Raw genomic sequence first — 18,060 nt, 5'->3', positions numbered from 1 at the left:
AAATGGGTTTAATGCAGACAATGAACAACTTTCGGTCAAGATGGAGACTCAACACCCGGACGCTCGAGAGTGCCTCCTGTACATACATATCAATACAACAACCAGTCCAGACTGGCATGATCATCTCCTTCTCTTCCACATGTTATGCATGCCATTACAATTGGACCGTTACACAAACTGACTGTAAATGTAATAAAAAAACCAAAAAAAAAAACCATAACACAAGCCAAACAATAGTAACAAAACGTGTGTGAAGCCCACAAGCGGGTCAGCCAACAGATGTAAATGCCCAACACTTTACGCGAAGTACAGGACTGCATTATGGTTACTTGACATATTCGGCTGGATAAGCAGGCTTCCTACGTGATGAACAGTGTCAAAGCATGGGGGATGGTGATTATATACGCATGCATGCACAGGAGCCCTGGGGAAGGTCATTACAGGCTTCAATAGCATGATCACCGGTTGGGCCATTGGTTGAAACGTCCACGGTGCAGGGGTGACATGGGGTTGACAGTGCAGGCTGAGGTTGGATCCAAATCGATTTGACCTGGGGAGGTGGGTCGCAACAGTTCATGGGGTACGGGGGGTAATATGCAGGACACTTGGTGTTTCTTCATTCTCGCACTGAAGAAACTGGCAAGCAGAGGTTGACCTTTGCATACCACATACACTGGCGCCAATGCCAGGGTGTGTGATAGATCTGTCAGTCACAATCCGCAACTGGTTTGACACTTTAGGGAAGGTTATTGTGTGATGTGACTGAAGGGCTGCCTTTTCTTTTGCGAGAGCAGTGGTTAATTTGTCAGTCCACGACACACAGTCCCATGAGGGCCGGCGGGCACAATCATCGTCCAAGGGGGACAACAAGGTAGCCACATTCTGTAAAACATGCACAAGGACCTAGTAAGCACCACCAAAGGACCGAAGGCCTTTCACAGTGGTAGGTGGATGGCAGGAGTTTAGATTGGCGACTTGGTGAGGACTCACACCCAAATGACCCAAAGAGCATACCCATCCTAGGATAGTAGTGGATTTTGGGCAGATGACAGGTTTTGTGGATGAGAGTTGAAGGTTGCATTTATCCAAAATATGAAGCACAGCAGACCAAACTTTCAGTCATTCCTCAGATAAATCTGCACCATAGAATGTCATCTTGATTTTGGCAACAGAGCCATCCAGCCTCGAATAAACCTCTAAGAACATGACGCATCAGCTCCTCCAGTGCAGTTTCGGAGCCTGGCATGCCTACGGCAGACCAGGCATAAACACGAATACCACAAAATGGGGTGACAACAACAGTATTTCATAGAATGCTTCTCGAGTGGTATCTGAAAAAATGCCTGAAACATGTCAGATACGATGATGTAGGATCAAAGCACAATGATGCGGAGAATGGACTCCTCCATGCACGGCATTAATTATGGTTGTGTTTTGCTGTGGTGGCCAACATCTCTGAATGCAGTGACAAGTCGAGATCCACCACTGGGCTTCTTGATGAGGAATGTGGGGTGACCATACTCCGCACAGACATCAGCGTCTTCAGGTTTAACATCTTCAGGTTTCATAAATACGTCTTCAGCTTCCAATTCAACAAACTTGGCCTGCAGGTTGATGAGGTGCGAGTGGCATACTGGGGGAAATAACCCTTGCCCAATTTGCCCATATTTTTGCCCATGGGGGTTGAATTAGGCCCATATTTCCAATGGCATGAATGTTTCCGACAGCATCATTATAGCCAATTATTTTAGGGTCAAAAGCAGGTCAGAACTCATGATGGAGAGAGGCGTACTTCGCCCTAATCTCTTGCCAGCAGGATCAATGCAGATAGTGTCAACACAGGCATGAGGTGAAGGTGGTGGTGCATGCTAAGGCAACACTGGAGGGGAGTTCACAACCTCTGGGATTAGGGAAATATGCGTGATGCTGAAATGGGAATATTGCTTGATAGTGATGGGACTTCTCGTACAGTTACAAATTAATACATGGCTGCACACTCTGTGCACGAAGTTGGGTTGAGGCCACACCTGCATGTGCGACGAAGTCTCGTCGGATGGATCACTGTAAATGCTCTGATCGTGATCGCCAATGCAAATGAGATGCTGTGCAGGGTGAATAGTAATCTCATGTTGAGACATGAACAGAGTTCCCGTGAGGATGTAATCATCGAGCTCTGAAATGATCAAGGTGTCACGTACTAAATGTGATTAGCTCTTTTGAGAACAACATGGGCTTCACCGATGACATCCAAGGGGTGGGGGATGAGGTTGGGGGGGGGGTTACACAGTCTGCTTGGCAGGCATGCTGTGAACTTTTTGAGACTGAGTGGCCGATTATGGTAGTCCAAAGTCGCACAAATGAAGTTAATTTCGGCATCAGTGTCTAGCGTGACAGGTAATAGCATGGTCGTTGGAACAGGCAAAGGTAATGGTTGAGCAGTTGGTATACAAATGCCTTGTGGAAATATGCGTGTGGCTGGTCGTAGTCTCCATAGGTGACAAAATCACTATCAGGATCGTCATCAATAGTGGTCCCTGCTGCAGATCTGACGAATACTGAAGAAGAATACCTTGTCCGAAGTTGGGAGGAACTGACGACTGAGGAAACTAGAACGGGCACTCATAGAGCGCATACCTTCGCCGCCACTACTTTTTTTGTTCTTGGTATGAGTGTGGGGAACTGGTTTCATATGAATGGTCTTATGACAGAAACCACATATCTATAATGTCATGACCCCCCCCCGACTTTCGGGGGCTACGGACTAAACAACAATCAACTCACGTCGTTTTGGTGAGTCTTCACTCGCAAGCTCGGTGAATACAACGTTTCAACAAGAGAAGGTAATCTATTTACGTCTATTTCTCCATTATTCGTGAACAGAATTCGATGAAAATCGACAGGCATATACTAAACACATATGCGCAGGCAATAACTGAGCCCAAAGTGCGATTGCGGCCCTTCGGGCCGAGGAACGGCCCATTTCGGCCCATTTTCTTAAAATTGTTATTTCTCGGTTATTAGTGATCGGAACCGAACCAAACTTGACAGGTATATTCTAGAGACCATAATCCCAGGCATAAACTGAGCCCAAAGTGCGATTCCGGCCCTTTGTGCCGAGAAATTGCCCTTTCGGGCCATTTTCTTAAAATTGTTATTTAAAAAAATCAAAGTAAATGCGCTGGGCGATGCCCAATGCAGAATTAAGTCGCAATTGATGATATGAAACTAGCCTCACTCTTGTGAGGTGTTCTTGTTTCTCTTTCTGATGCGATGAAAATCTTACCAAATTTCAAAACTATCTGTCGTCCATGCTATCGCTCACCTGAGAGTTGTACGAATGAACTCCCACAGGGTATGTTTGCAATTCGAACTTGTTAATTAACTGTAAGCGAGTGGATTTTGCTGGGAAGAAACAAGGCTTTCAAAAGGTTCAAATCCCAACATAAGCACTGCAAAATTGGAGGTTTTTGGAAGTGGCAGCAAGGCAATTTGTGTTCAACAGTGTTTAAATATACAATTAAATTGAAATAAAAGAGGTATTAAAGACTGTAGGGGGGGGTGGGGTTGACAGTTCACCACCGTTGATGCACCATCTTTTACACCTTATTTCACACATTATATTAGTTATTTATTCTCATTATTTGTGTCCTTTATTATGTCCTTAAAAACAGTAAGGTTCCAGTTTGGAATGATTTTCAATTTTGCTTGATTGCCAGACAGACAGAGACGAAAAAAAATTGCACCCTTGCCCAAAGGAAGTGGTGCAGTTTGGCATTTCTTTCTCATGATGCTTGGCAGCTAAAGCTCCCCCTTGTGTGAATTCAGCACCTCAACTGCTTAAAAGTTTTTTTTTTGATGGAAAGCTGGATAGACATACTGAATAATGAAGTGGCTACACTGCTTAAAAATTACCTTGCTCTTTTGTGGGCATGCGTGCTCGGGACAATATGCTGTACAATTTGCCAAATTCAGAGTCAAGGTATGTTATACTGCAGGTTCATGCTGTGATCCATGTTCGGTTTCATGTTCTAGTGTTCAAAATATGACATTTATTTGAAAAGAAGTTGTTCCTCGATCATAGACCGACGTCTGTAGACGGAGAAACAAAGTGAACCGTTTGCTTCGCCCTGCATTTTGCTTCATGCGCGTGAGGTAATAGAAGCTACAGTTGGATCTTAAGGAAACTTTGATCTACATAAATGTGTATGCACCAAGTGTGGTGTCTGATGGTAAAACAGGGCAATGAATTTTCTCAACCAAATCTTGACTTAGTTTTGCCAACTGCCTTGAGAGTACAGATGAAGCGATGTTTCTAGCATGAGCCCTTCAAAGCAAGAGAGAGGCTCATGCCTGAAACATCGCTTCACCCACCTTTTCATGGTGGTTAATGTACCTCTGTCGGCACTGAGAAAATGCGATGTCCTTATTTTTCTGCTGACAAACCAACTCTCATCTTTGTAAAGTCTGGTTTTCCGTTGATGGTAAATAAGTCGAGAATGTTTCATGTATTGTTGCGGTCTCGGGGCTTGAGCCTACTATGAGGGGGAAATCCCCGGTTTCTCTCAAACTCACCCAGACCTGAGGCCACCGGGAGCGAATAATTTCACCCCACGGTGGGTTGCGACGCAACTACAAACACTAATTGAGCGACCACGAGTCCCAGTGTCCGTCTGTCGAACAATCGTTTAACTGGGGGTTCTGTGGCCCCCCCTGACCGGGGAACGCACCCTCGACAAATGTGCTGCTTAAGTTATCTGGTGATCTTGAATGCGGCCGAGCTGTTCCGCTAGCACACGCCGGACCCTGCAAACCGAACCGTCGGGAATCTCAACCTCCCAAACTATCGACTTGCGGACAGTGCTAGACCAATGGTGGAAAAGATGGGCACGGACATATTGGAAATAGATTCAACAAGAACAGGTTTATTTACACAAGTAAGGAGCAGGAAAAAAAGAGGGGGGGGGGAACATAAGGATTTTAATGGCATGTGGAGAAATGAGGGTTAAGCAATTTGTACAGCAATGAGATCAGAGAAAGAGAAAAGAGATACAATTTTTCAAGTGATTCTTCACCATTAAGTGATAGATCCAAAAACGATATATAGCACGATATCTCAAAATGTTATGAACGGATTTGGACGAAAGTTGGTGGATAGGGCGGGTGTGCGAAAAGGAATAATTGATTCGATTTTGGTGAAGATCCAGATCCGGATACGAGAATTTGTGTATTCTGTGGGAAAAAAATCATTTGCTACTGGTTCTGTTTTTATAAGAAACGTATAAAAGAAATAAAGTGGGTGCACTGGGCAGCTGTTGGAATGTTGTGCATTAAAACCATCTTTGGTGTCACGTTTGCACAAGCTTTGACCTTTGAATGAAATTTTAGTTATTCTCATGAAAAGGTCATTGACTTTTATTTCAACTAGTCTTTGTGAACCCTAAAAAAAATCTCTCGTGACCCATTGCACAGATTTACAAAGGCTACGTCGATGATCCCCGCAATACAGACAACGCGTGGATGGAGACGGTGGCTTTTAACTTCCACGATGAGACAAGTAAGATGGTGATTATTCTGGTCGTTGTGAATATCCTAGAGATTCCCCTTCCATTTACCTCACAGCTTACAAGGGTGGTTTATTTGTTTACTTAACAGAGCAGGTTGTGAGAATCTTCTTTCCAAATCAGCGTTGTCTGAGATTATCCGTTAATTTTTCTTTTCAATCATTTCATGTTATTTGGCAATTATTCAAGTTTTCTAGTTGCTCCACTTTTATAGCTTCGAAGTATAAGTACTGTGCTTCTTCAATGTTGACCTTCCTATGTTATTACGTCCATTTGAACATGTTGTTACCTCTTTCACCGAAGGTGGTTAGTTGTAGGTTATATTTTCACCCCTGTCTGTCTGTTTGTTTGTCTGTGAGTAGGATATCTCAAAAAGTTATCAACGGATTCGGACAAAACTAAGTGTACAGGTTGGATGTTTTGACGAGGATGAATTGATTCGATTTTGGTGAAGATCCAGATCCAGATACAGGCTTTTAAATTTTTTTGTGTGATTCTTCCCCATTGATAGACATTGCCAAAAACTATATATAGCACGATATTACAAAAAGTTGTGGACGAGTTATGACAAAATCTGATGGAGAGTTGGGCTGGTGACAAGAACAAGCCGATTAGATTTTGCTTTAGGTCCGGATGCAGATCAGTGGGATATAAAACGTAACTTGTTCAGCCTGGCAGAGGTATACCCTCTTCTGAGTGCCATTCTAGTTACCTACGCCACCGAAGGTGGGTGGAGGTTATGTTTTCACCCCTCTCTGTCTGTTTGTCTGTGAACAGGATATCTCAAAACGTTGTGGATGGATTTGGACGACATTTTGTAGACAGGTTGTGTGGGTGACAAGAACGAAATGATTAGATTTTGGTGAAGATCTGGATCCGGCTGCGAGAATTTTTAAAGTGATTCTTCACCATTGAGTGTTAGGGCCAAAAATGATATACAGTGCTCCCTCACCTATCGCGGTTAATGCGTTCCAGACCCACCCGCGATAGGTGAAAATCCGCGAAGTAGAAACCACATATTTATTTAATTATTTAAATATATTTAAACGCATTTTAAACGTATTTTAAACCATTATACAGCATCCACACACTCTTATTAACCTTCCCCCCACACATTTAATCAGTTATTAAAAAAAAAAATTAAAATTTTTTCATCGGAAATGCGACTTCATGGGGCTGCAAAGCCTAAGACCAAAAATAATTTTAAAAATACGATATTGTACTATAACATATCAAAAAAAACGTATTATGGGTACTGACCTATGAAGATATCACAATGATGATGATAGCTGTGCAGTTTGATTTGAATATTTGATATCATTGTGTTTGATTTGAAAACCCACGATGTAGTGAAGCCGCGAAAAGTGAACTGTGATATAGCGAGGGAGCACTGTATAGCACAATATCTCAAAATGTTATAAACGGATTGGAACGAAAGTTGGTGGACAGGTCGGGTGTGTGAAAAGGAAGAATTGATTCGATTTTGGTGAAGATCCAGATCCGGATACTCAAATTAAAAAAAAATTGAAATCGATTTTTCACCATTGAGAGATGGGGCCAAAATGATATGTACAGTGCCTATAGAAAGTTTTATACTCCCTTTCAAATTTTTCACCTTTTGTTGCCTTCTCGCCTGGAATTAAATTGCATTAAATCAGACTTTTTCACCTTTATTTACACATCGTAACCCACAACTTCCAAGTGAAAAACAAATTCTACAAATATCAGAAAATCAAATAAAAATAAAAAACTACAATATCTTGGTTGGATAAGTGTCCACTCCCTCGTAATAGCAATTGCAAATCAGCTCAGGTGTGACCAATCACCTTCAAAATCACACACCAAGTTAAATTGTAGTGATTATGATTATTTAAGAATAAAATCAGCTGTTCCTGTAGGCTTCCTCTGCTGGGTAGTACATTTCACAGCAAAGACTGAACCATGAGTACTAAGGAGCTTTCAAAACACTTCCTGGATAAAGTTGTGGAAAGGCACAGATCAGGAGATTGGTAGAAAATATTTCAAAGGCCTTGAATAACCCTTGGAGCACAAAGACAATCATTAAGAAGTGGGAGGTGTATGGTACCACCAAGACCCTGCCTAGATCAGGTTGGAAACATCCCCATAACATGATGCTGCTACCACCTTGCTTCACTGGAGGGATGGTGTTCTTTGGGTGATGTGCAATGTTTGGTTTGCACCAAACATAACGTTTTTCACGAAGGCCAAAAAATTCCATCTTGGTTTCGTCAGACCACCAAATTTTTTGCCACATGACTTCAGAATCTCTGGAGTGGTTTTTTTGCATACCTCATACGGGAGTCAAGGTGGGCTTTTTTGAGTAATTGACATTCTTCTTGCCACCCTACCATACAGTTCAGGCTTTTTAGTGCTTCGGATATTGTTGTCACATGCACACAGTGACCAGTCTTTCCCATAAAGGCCTGTAGCTCTTTCAAAGTTGCCATTGGCCTCTTGGTAGCCTCTTTTATCAGTCTCTTCCTTGCTTAGTCATCCAGCTTGGAGGGACGGCCTGATCTAGGCAGGGTCTTGGTGGTACCATATACCTTCCACTTCTTAATGATTGTATTGACTGTGCTCCAAGGGATATTCAAGGTCTTTGAAATATTTTTATACCCATTCCCTAATCTGTGCCTTTAAAGGGGTCATTTTGAAAAGGACTCTATATACATATTGCAATAGACTCTATCCCAAATGGGTGATGCGAAACCGCCGAAGATAAACTCCCAAGATGCCAAGCAGATTCCTTTCACATACACTTTTCTTTTTTTTTGATAATGTCAAGGCTTGTGGAAGAGCTAGAACATAAAATGAATCAGGATGTAAAAGAACAAAAGGAACTGGAGAAAGAGAAGGGGAGGTGGACTCAAAAACAGGGTTAAAGGACAAAATAGAGGGAGACCTGGAGAAATTTGGTATGTGGGAAAGAATGCAGGCTGGGGGGAGAATACAGGAGGTGAACAATATTGATACAGCCACAAACTCCCAGGAAGGAAAAACTGAAAATTTGGAAAGAGATGGATTTATGGAACATTGGGGGTGGGGGGGAGGGGTATAAAATACAATGTTGGGGGATAATCTGAGATGGTGGTGAACAGCTGTCGTGAAGCCCTGGAGTGAAGAATGAGATTGATTAACACTGAGGAAGTTGGTTCCATTGGTGGGAAAAAAGTGAAAATAATGAGTGGAGGTGAGCAGTGATTCTGGACTTTGGGAGTTTCACCAGAAGGGGGTTACTGGCAAACTACTTGCACCCTGTGGACACTTTGCAGGGAGGGGGGGGGCTAGCGGTGGGGCGGACAGATGTGGATAAAGGCCTTATAGGTGGATGGGAGTTTAGCCAAGGAAGGACTTTGCATGATGGTCCATGCCCAATCGGTGACTGGAAGCAAACTTTGAAATGTGGTTTGCCCAAGAAATTTGACTGACTGACCGAGGAATTTGAGTGACTGACTTCCTCAAGCAGATTATAAAGACAGTAGATAGGAGGGTTTGCCAGACAGTCCTTTCTGAAGAGAGATGGTGAAAGTGTGAGATTTGTCAGGATTGAAAGATGTATTCCAAGTGTTTGACCAGCTTGTGATGTTTTTTTCAACGACTGAAAAGAGGGAAGTCGCTGCAGCCTGCTTGGCTGAAGGATGAAGGATCTCACGGCAGCTGATTGAGTGATCAGCAAATAGATAAAGGGGATTTTCCAGAGAGTCAGAGATCATTGATGAAGATTAGGAATGGGACTGGGCCCAGCACACTACCTGAGGGCACTCCAGCCTTCACAGGAGAGATGAAATGATTCCATTGAGTGCCACACATTGACTATGAGGGGAGAGGAAGTCCGTAAGCCATGGGTGGAATTGGCCTTTGATGCCATAGGCCGAGAGTTTGGAGAGCAAGGTGGGATCCATCCATCCATCCATCCATTAGGACTATACTTTGTGCAGAGCATTGGTGCTGCCTAAGCAGTCTCCTGGGCTTTTGGGCACAATCCTGTACGGGTCACCATTCCGTCACAGAATACCAGCATGCTGGCACTCATTTTGGCGACCTCGGAAGGATGACAGGCAGAGTCAACCCCACCTGGTATTAGTTCAACAGCCAAGGGGGATTTGAACTAAGGATCCTAGGATTCCAAGCCCATCACTCTAACCATTAAGCCAACACCAGGCATACTCTCCAATCCTCCGGTACCTATCTTGACTCCAGTGAGCTTTTGAAAATATCCGTTAATATCTTGCTTACCTGCTCAGCCACTTTCCTCAATCCTCTCAGGTGCATATTATCTTGCCTTTAATGCCATAGGAGCCTCATCTACTCTTAGATTTCCTTGCTGTTCCTTAACTTCCTCCACTCCAACCTGGAACTTCTGTAAAATCCCTTTCTCACCTCCTTGATTGTACTCTCAGCTATTGGCAATTATCCTGACTGTTCTTATGTAAAAGTTGAAGCAAAATACCTGTTTAATAAGCCTGCCATCTCACTTTCCTCACTAACCACTCTCCCGGTACTATTCCTCAATGGGCCCACACTGGTCCTCACCTGTTCATTTCCCCTAATGAACTTAAAGAATGCCTTGCTGTTATGCTTGATATTATCAGCCTTGTCATACTCTCTTATAGCTTGCCGAGTTATTTTCTTAACCTCTGTTTACTCAAATAGTGATATAAATCTAAGTCCAGTCCTGTTATTCTATACCTAACTACAAGGGCACTCGGTAGAGCGCATACCTCCACCATGCAATGCCTGATCCAATAGAACATGCAGGATGTCAGACTGTATCTAAAGCACGAGATACATCTAGAGTAGGAGCAGCATGTCCACAGTGGATTGACCTGGTCTAAAACCAAATTGATTTTTCTGAGAGGTTTTTGGAGAAAAGGAAGGATTTCATATCAACTGTGATGATGGATTCCTTGACGTTGCTGATGATTGGAAGTTAGCTAATTGGTCTGTTGGGATCAGTTTTTGCACCTTTTTATTCAAGTGATGTTGGATGATTTCCAAGCGGATGGAAGATCGAAGCAGATGGAAGCTGTGGTGTCTGCTGAAACACCAGCCTACCTTTATGGTCTGGAAACAATTCCGCCGACAAAGAGACTAGAACAGAAGCTGCAAGTCTGTGAGAACAAGTTGGTCAGGAGGATTGCAGGAGTGAAGAGGGTGGCTATAAGATGGATGGATGAACTCAGGGAGGAGATTAGTGTTCAAGTCAACTTGATGGGGGAGGTTGGTAAGACACAGCATGAAGTGTGCTGGTCATGTGGTGCAGATGGAGGAAGAGAGAATGGCAAAGAGTGGATAAGTTGAAAGAGCAAGGTAGGAGGAAAGGAGGTCGACCGTGGTTGAGATGGGAAGATTGTGATCGGAGGGATATCAATAAGGTGGGGGTGGTGGAGAGTGGAGAAAACTGGCTAAAGACAGGGGAAGTGGAAGAGTATATTGGTCAAGGCAGAGCGGAAGAGATTGGTCCTGTTGGACCTCACCCCTTATAAATGGAAGAGGAGGAGAAGAAGAAAATATTGTGACTGATATTCTGCATTTGATTTATCTTCGGAGTCATTTAAAATGAACAATCCAAATGAAGACATCTGGTCAGGGTCAGTCTTCTATTTTAAAAGAAGCCATTTTACAATAATATTATTGCAATAATAGTTTGATACGGAAGGTAGCTAAATAATGTCGGATATATGTATTTTTTTTTCTTCACCAAGACTGGTACGTAGGTCGTTCAACCCATAAAATTATTATAGTAAAATGATATTGTGCCTTATCAGAAATGAAGTGGTCTTGTTTGCATGGATGATCAGTAAAACTTTCAGGGCTGGTACAGAAACGTGTTGAAAGGATTAGGTATCTCTGTAATCATGAAGATGGAAGATGATCGACACCAATCATGACCATCAAGCCTGTAGATTGATCATGATCCCCATGTTTTTTTTTTGTTTTTTTTTAAACGGGGGGATATTGAAATCGGCTCCGTCTGTCTGTCCGCGAAGCTCTCTCTTCCTAAATAATTGGGCAGAAATTCACCAGACTTGGTAGTTGTGATCACTGTGTGGAAAGATGTGAGGGCAGTGGGGGTTTTTTTTGACCCGCACCCTGGGGTAGGGTCAAAAGGTCAAATACAGAAAAATGCAATTACAGGCACATTTTTGAATGAAACTTTATATATGCAATCAATTTTGGGAGACACATGAAATATGTGATGGTTTTTTTCGATTTGACCACAAGTTCATGCCCCATAGGGTTCAGATACATAAAGTAGAGACAGTGTCACAGGGGTCAAAACGGGGGGGGGGGGGTTTACTCCAAATTTGATATTGGGTCATTCCTGATGGAACTTTTTGCTGTCTTTAAACCTAACTTTCGGTTGTAAGTGTAGGGATTTGCGATGGTACACCATCAACTTCTCTCTAGTTTAATTTAATTTGTCCACTGACTCTTGTTCTTGTGTTTTGATGCTTTCATAGGTTTTGACACATTCAACAGTACTGCACTTTCCTTTGCAGATGACAGCATCGGATGCCTGCCTCTGCGTGCGGGTGATGACGCCAAGAATGTGGCTTGGCTGGATGTGGATAAGGAGCAGGCATTGTATGCCAACCATAGCATGCTGCTACAGAACGTGGCTCACCTGAAACAGGCACACTGGTGATCTCTCACGTCTGAGTTCAGATATGTGAACTTATCGTCTGCCAAGATAGAACAATGTTTGCAATTATGTTTATAAAACATTGTCAATAAAATTACTCCAATTATAAAGAACGTCTTCTTTCTTTTTTTTTTTTACCCTCACCAAAGGAGAGCGTATTACATTTGGGTCCATTTGTTTGTCTGTCTGTTTGTTTGTTTGTTTTTGTCTGCACAGAACTTTCGTGTTTTTCTCCGCAAATACTTGTCGGTTGAGATAATTTTCACCATAGATATTTCGCCCACTCGTGGTATGTTTTAATGATAATTATGACTTCATAGGTCATGTGGTATGGCAGCCATGTTGGAAAAACAGAAACACTTTGGACCTCTGTATCTCTGAAACCACACCAAGGAAAAAATCGAAACTTGGCACACAGCAAGTACTCCTCACGGGGAATGTGATTTTAATTTTGATGATGTCACAGGTGCCTTCGTTATGATGTCATAATTGCATATGTAGAACGCTAAATCTGATGAGTATGAAAAATTTTGAGCGTCAGCTCAGGATAAAATGGTCCACAGAAAAAAAAAAATTGATGACATCATCGATCATGTGATTTGGCAGCCGTATTGTTTTATAAAATAAACCTTCAAAAATCTTTGTCTCTGAAGTGGCTGAACAGATCGAGGCAAAACTTTACACATATGACCGCTTATCCATGAGGAACAACACGTTCACACATATGTTGTCATAGGTCACATGGTTTGGCAACCATTTTGGATTTACCCTAAAACCGATACAAAAAATCTTCTCCCAACGGCTGGACAGATCGAGGGGAAACCTCGTACAAATGTTCCCCAAGCCTTGAGTGTACAATTTTGTTAAGGAATAATTGATAGGTCACATGGTTTGGCAGCCATATTGGATTGAAGAAAAATATTAAATTATGTTTTCTCTGAAACCGCTTAATCGACGTGACACTTCACAATTATGATCTCGTGGTGAAGGAGAATACATATTTTTAATTTCAACTTGATCGGACACATGGTCTGGCAGCCAGAATTATTTATTTTTTTGATCTGAGTTCTTTTTTTTAATTTAAAATTTTTTTATTTTAATTTTTTTGAATAAGGTGACTTGGCTGTGCCTGGATGGGTTTGAGGGTAGAAGAGTAGCAGCTGAAATGTGAATCCTTTCCAGGTTCCTCCCAATGACTTCATCTTTGTTTTTTGCTTGTTTTGTTTCCTTCTGATGACTCCAATCCAGGGCTGTACCTATTTGGTCTTCCATTTGATTTGAATTGAATTTTTCTTAATCCCATTCTAAATTCAATTGAATAATAATAAAAAACGTCGTGGGTCAGGGTCAGGGTCAGGGTCAGGTATCCGATCAAAGCAGGGTTGCATCAAATCAGGATGTCTTAGTACCCAGTCATCACTGCCAGCGGTTATACAAGGAAATTTAACACAGGTGGAGGCCATTCAGCCCATCATGTCTGCGTGTACACCATACTAATTTATCTACACAAGATACAAGGAAGGAAATGCATTCTTGAAAATAATTATTTTTTTTTTAATGCTTTTGTAGGTTTTCTTTATTTTTATTTTTTTCCTTTTCTTCTACACCTCAGGGGAGGGGGCATGGGCTTGGTTAAAAACATACGGCATCAACCACACAACACCCCTTGACAAGACCCCCACCAACAGCACTCCGTACACAATCAGTCATCAATGTACAAACTACCGAAAAGTCCTGTCAACATCCATATACCCCTCTATCTCCATTACTTCGAGGTACCTATCTAATTCTAATTTCAACTTATCTGCTTTTTCTGCTGCCACTACCTTTGCAGAGAGACCATTCTATGCATTAACTACTCTCTGAGTGAAAGTCCCCTGCCTTACTACTGTCTTATCCCTCCTCTGCTTTACTCTCAAGCTATGGCCCCTGGTCCTATCACTGTCTACTTTGATGAATAATTCATCTACACTTATTTTATCTATACCTTTCATTATCTTAAACAACTCTGTCATATCTCCTCGTAACCGCCTCTTTTCTAGTGAATAAAGCCCTGTCTCCTTCAGCCGCTCCTCCTAGCTAAGTCTAGCTCGGCCCGGAATCAATCTCGTAGCCCTGTGCTGAACCCTCTCTATGGCATCTATATCTTTATGGAACTGTGGTGACCAGAACTGCACACAATATTCTAGATGTGACCCTCACTAAATTCCTGTACAATGTTAACACCACCTCTTTTGATTTATAAATGATCCCCCTCCGAATACAACCTAAAACCCTCTTTGTTTTACCGATAGCTGCCTTGCATTGTGCTGCCTGCTTACCTCATGCATGTTAGGCCCTCCAGATCTTTCCCTTGTGTGACACCCTCCAAAATTACCCCTTGCATCCTATAATCTATTTTCATTGTTTTTTCCCATCCCCAACACCTCACACTTGCTCAGGTTAAATTCCATCTGCCAATCTTTTGCCAAATCTATGCAAGTATCAATACTTTCCTGAATCTGATCACCTTACCTCCAAGATTGTGTTATCTGCAAATTTGGAAAGCTTCCTCTTTACCGCATTATTCAAATGGTTGATGTAAATATTGAATAGTAATGGTCTGAGTACTGATCCCTGAGGTACCCCGCTACTTACATCCTCCCAGCAAGACATCCTCCCACTCACAGCCACTCTTTGCTTCCTACCACTCAGCCAGTTTGCAATCCAATTAGCTCCCTGACCAGCCACTCCACAAGCCCTCATTTTGGCTAACAACCTCTGATGTTGTACCTTATGAAATGCCTTCTTAAAGTCTAGATATACTGTTACGAATCTGGAAGCCATTTGCACACAGACAGTCAGCAGTCCCCGCAGTTCAGTTATGTCGATAAGTATGTGTTATAGTGAGGGTCCCATCCCCTATGTCTAACGGGAATTACATGTGTGCGCTGCAAAGTTTCTTTATAGTTGGTTTTTTTTACAACAAATCCCCTTCATTTCTTCAAACCACCTACTCCATTGCCCACGTGTTTTTGGCTGAAGGCATGGGCGGAGCCTCCAACGTTTCAGATCGAGGCTCCGCTCCGAGGAAGGGCATGGAGCGTTTCCCCCAGCCAATGGGCGAAGAGCGAGCAGGGCCGAGGCACTGCGGCCAATGGGAGGCCAGCATGCCGAAAGCTACTACAGAGCCTCTTCGGAGGGCGGGCCTCCGAGACGCCCCGACACACCCCCCGAGATGCTCCGTCCAATCAGGAGGCTCATGACCTGAGGGCCGGCTCCATCCTAGCCAGATGAAGTGTTCACCTCATAAAGGAGAGTAGAGTGGTTGTGAGGACCAGAGTACGGCAGTCGAGTATACTGCAGTCATCGTGGTGATTGGCTTGGTTTTGGTCGTGGTGGCTTTTCGTCTGCGGTCATGGTGGCTTTTTGTCTGCGGTCCTTCACGGTGGTTCATCGTGGTGGTGGAGGCCGAGCAGCCAGGGTCATGGGCCGTGGATTTCGGAACGTCGGTTCGAGTCCCACCGTGGTGGTTGAAGTATGGTGTGACCGCACGAGGCGGAGAGGTACCCGACAAGGCCCTGGTCCCCAGCTCGCCTTTCCCTCCTGGGTTGAGGGAGCGAATAAAGACCCCACGGGGTCCATTCCGTGTGTGTTTGTGTGTGTGTGTGTGTGTGTGTGTGTGTGTGTGTGTGTGTGTGTGTGTGTGTGTGTGTGTGTGTGTGTGTGTCCGTGGGTGTCCGTGGGCCCCTTCTGCAAGTAGAAATTGTTAAGTGTTTTTGTTCATTGTACATTGCTTTTATTCGGTTTTAACTCTGCTCTTTGCGCTCCCCTGTGCCATGATAAATAAACCCCCAATTGTTCAATGTACCAGCTCGTTGTCTGTCACTTTCTTTCATTGGCCTAGCAAGGTGCGTATTGAGAATTAGGGAGGCCGTTTGTGCCGTAAATTGTTCATTTGGTCCGGCGCGGCTTTGGTAACTTCCGCTCGGTTCTGCCGGATCCGAGTCAGTAACCGCGACTCGGTTCGGACAAAGTCGGCCGAGGGTGTGGCTTCCCCGGTAGTTTGACGTGAGTACTTCGGTAAATTGGAATAGACAAAGTGGATCCTACCTCACACCTTCGAAATATTGGCGACCACGGTCCTTTGAGTGACCTGTGATCTTTCAGAGTTGTCCAGGAGTCACGACCTAAATTCCGGGTGTTCGGTGGGAGACGGCTCTACTGCTCCCCCTGGTGGTCGTTTATCGCCGCCGAACCCGGCCCACAACAACACTATGTCCACTGCCTTTCCCTCATCCACCCAATCAGAAACTGCCTCATAGAACTCCAAAAGAATTGTGGCAGTTCGAATTATAAAGTGTGGCAGTTCTAATATTATGATAAAGTGTGGCAGTTCTAATCTAATTGTAAAGTGGCAGTTCTAATTATGTCTTATTAATTACATAACAGACCAGTACACAAACACAAAATACACCACACAAAACAAGTCTTGGCGATGGTTTGTAATCTCTGATTGCTCTTTTTCTTGTTTAGCCTTTTATAACCTCCCCTTCTTGCCCTACATTTAGCCACTAAGTATTCTTCCTTATCCCCTCCCGTTTACCAAATCCTAAAAGTCTTCTTTTTACTTGAATCGCCCTATCCTTGTGTGTAATGAGAATCGTGTGTCTAGACGTGTGTGTGATGTTTTTTTTGTGGAGTTCTACTGGAGCGTTCTGATGTGGAATGCGATACACCAAGTTGATCATCATGACCACCTGAGTTGATTAGGCCAATTAGCTACAAGAAAATCCCTTAGAAGTCTCACGTTTTAAATGCACACCATGTCAAGGTATATAAAGCAGCTTAAAATGTCCAACCACATCATGCCTTTCTAATGACAAAATAAATAACAAAAACAATGATAACATTGTAACAAAGCATGTATATCAATTAATACTAATAATATTTCAATAACAATAATAATAGTATCATTTGGCAATAATAATAACGAACATGCAGGATAATCTCCATGCTTGCCCCAAGCACATCTCGGCTCGGTGAAAGGCAAGCTAATGCTCAAGCAATACAGCAGGCGGGTATGCAACTAAGCTGTGAAGATCAGTAAAAATTTGGTCCATCGGACCAACTAGTAATAATATAAAGAAGAACCTCACCAAGATTGAAAAAACCATCCCCAGGAATATTACCACAAACTAACTACAATTGGAGGCAGTCCGGGGTTCCGTGACAATCCTGAAAAGAACCCTCGGAACAAAACTCTGAGAACAAAGAAAATTCAACAGCTCGATCCATGAACTATGATCCCTTATCGAAGGATACTTTCATTCCTGGGAGGACTCCGTTCCACCTCCTGAAACCCACAAACTGAGATAACCACCGACACACACAAGTGATTGTAAAACCTCATCTCCCCCTGCTCGGGGAATGGGCTAGTGAACATTGGAGAGTATCATAACAAGGAAGGAGCAAACGGAGATTAAAGGGAATCCATGTGGAAGGAGAGAAGAATGAAGGTAAAACCAGCAGGAGGTAAAACTTGAACTCAATCCCTCACCTGAGCAGCAAAGATCACAGATGCTGGGAAGACCATTGTGCTCTCTGCACCCATTGTGGTGATTGATCTGGAACATTCCATAATTGATACTTTCATCTTCATTCTTGTGGATAAAATTGGTTTCGTAGTGGCTTTCAGCACATGTCATACAGACCCCTGGGGATAGGGTTGGGCACAATGAAACTCACACAAGCAGGTCATTTGGCCCATTTGGTCATACCTCTACGTCGTCTCCACACCCCATTCACTTTGACTACTAATTTTGTTTTCTTCAACATTTTCACACCTGTGTC

At 43.1% G+C, this 18,060-nt stretch overlaps 1 protein-coding gene across 4 annotated transcripts in view; it reads left to right on the top strand.

The window, feature by feature from the left end:
- The window catches only part of NUDT9 (nudix hydrolase 9), a 73,859-nt gene extending 61,518 nt beyond the window's left edge, over positions 1-12,341 (top strand). For all 4 annotated transcript variants that reach the window (XM_085879568.1, XM_085879564.1, XM_085879566.1 and 1 more), the window contains 2 exons: positions 5,470-5,554; positions 12,086-12,341. In XM_085879568.1, coding sequence (XP_085735694.1) covers positions 5,470-5,554; positions 12,086-12,231 — 231 coding nt within the window. In that variant the 3' untranslated portion in view covers positions 12,232-12,341. The remainder of the gene's footprint in view (positions 1-5,469; positions 5,555-12,085) is intronic.
- Positions 12,342-18,060: the final 5,719 nt, after the last annotated feature.

This window comes from Eptatretus burgeri, chromosome 4 (genome assembly GCF_056783735.1).
Source record: "Eptatretus burgeri isolate ZD-2024b chromosome 4, Ebu_testis_v1, whole genome shotgun sequence".
Lineage (NCBI taxonomy): Eukaryota > Metazoa > Chordata > Myxini > Myxiniformes > Myxinidae > Eptatretus > Eptatretus burgeri.
This window is presented reverse-complemented; position numbering and strand designations above follow the sequence as displayed.